The following is a 2,248-nucleotide window of genomic DNA, read 5'->3' as shown; positions in this document are numbered from 1 at the left end:
AAGGTGCACATTTTTAGATATAAGATCAATTTCTTTTGCTTTTAGTTAAAAATATGTTTTTCCATGCTTTCTAATGGGTACATGAAAAAAACATTTACTATTTTTTTTAAAAATTACTAACCCTGAGGAAGAACCAATGTGGACTAGGCCACACAACTCACTACGGACCAATCTCCACACTTTTCACAATGGTAAAAGGCAAGATAATGGGAGAAGTCCAGGATACTTCTAAATAAATACTAAGGTATTTATTTAGACTTCCACACACATCAGCTTAAACCATTTGAAACAGATATAACATTTGGGTAACTGGCACAGTGGCATTCTCTGCCTCCACTGAAAACCGTTTTAAAATATCATCATTTTTAGTCCCTACATTGTTTTAAACAAACAAAACAAAGCAAAATAAAACTTGACATAGACTACTATGTAGACATTTTCACTTCAATATATAGCAATATGTAGGGACAATGTAGCATCATCGTTCAAGAACCTCCATTCAGCAGAAGAAAAACATTCTTAAGTTCCATTATGAACTCTTTCACTAGAAGGATGTTAGCTGTTACAAGGCAGATGAGAGAAAAATGTGGAATTCCATAATAATGGAATATGGGAGGCATTTCTGCTTTGCCATTACGATTATTAGTCTTAGGATGAAAGATGGAATTGCAAATTTAGCTGAACTCATCAGTTTCAACCTGTGGATATGAAATAAATTTCACTCCCTGGGCCAAAAACCCCAAGCCGCTGTTGGTAACAAAAGGGCAATAACGACAGAAGAAAACAGATTCACAGCATTATTATCAAGAATGGGTTTCCCTGCTATGTGCTTTGCCTCATTCGTTGGCCTGTTGACCACCATGCCAGTGCTTTCATCCAAACCTGGAGTGGAAAAAAAGCAAGTGATGTAGAAAACCCAAATGATTTGATTTAAAAAAGAACAAATTAGGTTTTTTTCCTCCAAAGAAAACAACTTTTGAAAGATTCTCAGTAACTTGTAAAATGACATTAGTGGATATTTTATCTGATGAGAGATATGGAACCTTTGATTGCAAAAATCCTCTTTGAATAAATGAGTTTCAACACATCTCAATTATGTTCTGTCAGTACCTCAGGAGTTGCTTCAGAAGTGGAAGGGAGAACAAAAAAGGCAGAGATGGCATGAAACTGACAGGGTGGGCCTGCCTTCCCTGTGACTCCCCTCCAAGACCAACCAGGGAGGCTCCTGAGAGTAGGGATCACATCTGTGGCCTTGGCGATGGATACACAGGGCCCAGCACAGTGTTGGCATAAAGGAGGCACACAAAGATTTACAGAATGAATTCATCTCCCCTACTGCCCACATTGTTTTTCCAACTCAGTCAATATGACCAGAAACTTCCCCAGTTACAGCCCAATTTAGAATAAAACTTAGGCTTTTTAAAAAATATGTGTACTGTTCGTGTGTGTACGTGTCTGTAGAGTTATTGACAATTTAGCGTGAATTAAAATCGAGCTGCTTCCTCCTTCGCGTCTAGATGAAACTAACGAAACCAAGAGTACAAGCATTGTGACTGGTGGGGAGGAGAGCGGAGAGGCAAGTAGGTAATCTTGGGGCATGTAGACCACTGGGAGGACTGTACTCAGGGAACCCTTCTCTGGCCTCCCAGCCTCTTCATAATGTCAGTCAAAGGAGAGAACATGGGTTGGTGAGAGTGTGGAGCAAATGCATACTTAACTGAATATGTCAATACACTGATAGGATGGGAGAGCCTCAGAAGCAGAGCACAGAAAACGTGAAGGAAAACTGACTTGCACATGTCTTGAGTGGCGCTAAAAACTCAGTGGCGATGACAGCAAGCATGATATCGCAGTGGGTAGGTAGGTTGTGTGTGTGTAGTCAGATTAGTACAATAACTATCTCTCAACTGGACTTGAAAAGCAAATGGAAGGAGGTGCAAGAAAATGATCTGATCCTAATTGTCCTGCTTTCATGGGATCAGATGGCAGCCCACCAGCAAAAGCACTTGTTCCCTGCACTATCGTATCCTTCCCACACAGCTTCTAATCATTGCTCTACAGGACTAATTCTCTTTCAGTTAATTTAACACAAAAGAATAAGAAAACCAAAATTGTAGAAGAGACTTTGCCCTACCATTTCTGGTCTCTCAACACCTGGTGTCTTTGGGTTTGTTTTCATTGTCACATTTTTTTTTTTTCTTTTCCATATTTCTTCCCCATTTCTTTAATACACCAATAGGTTGCAATA

At 39.5% G+C, this 2,248-nt stretch overlaps 1 protein-coding gene across 4 annotated transcripts in view; it reads right to left on the bottom strand.

The window, feature by feature from the left end:
- Positions 1 to 254: 254 nt before the first annotated feature.
- Positions 255 to 2,248, bottom strand: part of TMEM19 (transmembrane protein 19) — a 17,770-nt gene continuing 15,776 nt past the window's right edge. For 3 of the 4 annotated variants that reach the window (XM_008576110.1, XM_008576109.1, XM_008576111.1), the window contains one exon: positions 255 to 882. In XM_008576110.1, the coding sequence (XP_008574332.1) occupies positions 719 to 882 (164 nt within the window). In that variant the 3' untranslated portion in view covers positions 255 to 718. Of the gene's footprint in view, positions 1,025 to 2,248 lie in introns of all 4 variants that reach the window. The other variant, XM_008576112.1, reaches the window with a different exon arrangement.

This window comes from Galeopterus variegatus, unplaced genomic scaffold (genome assembly GCF_000696425.1).
Source record: "Galeopterus variegatus unplaced genomic scaffold, G_variegatus-3.0.2 Scaffold1289, whole genome shotgun sequence".
Classification (NCBI taxonomy): Eukaryota; Metazoa; Chordata; class Mammalia; order Dermoptera; family Cynocephalidae; genus Galeopterus; species Galeopterus variegatus.
This window is presented reverse-complemented; position numbering and strand designations above follow the sequence as displayed.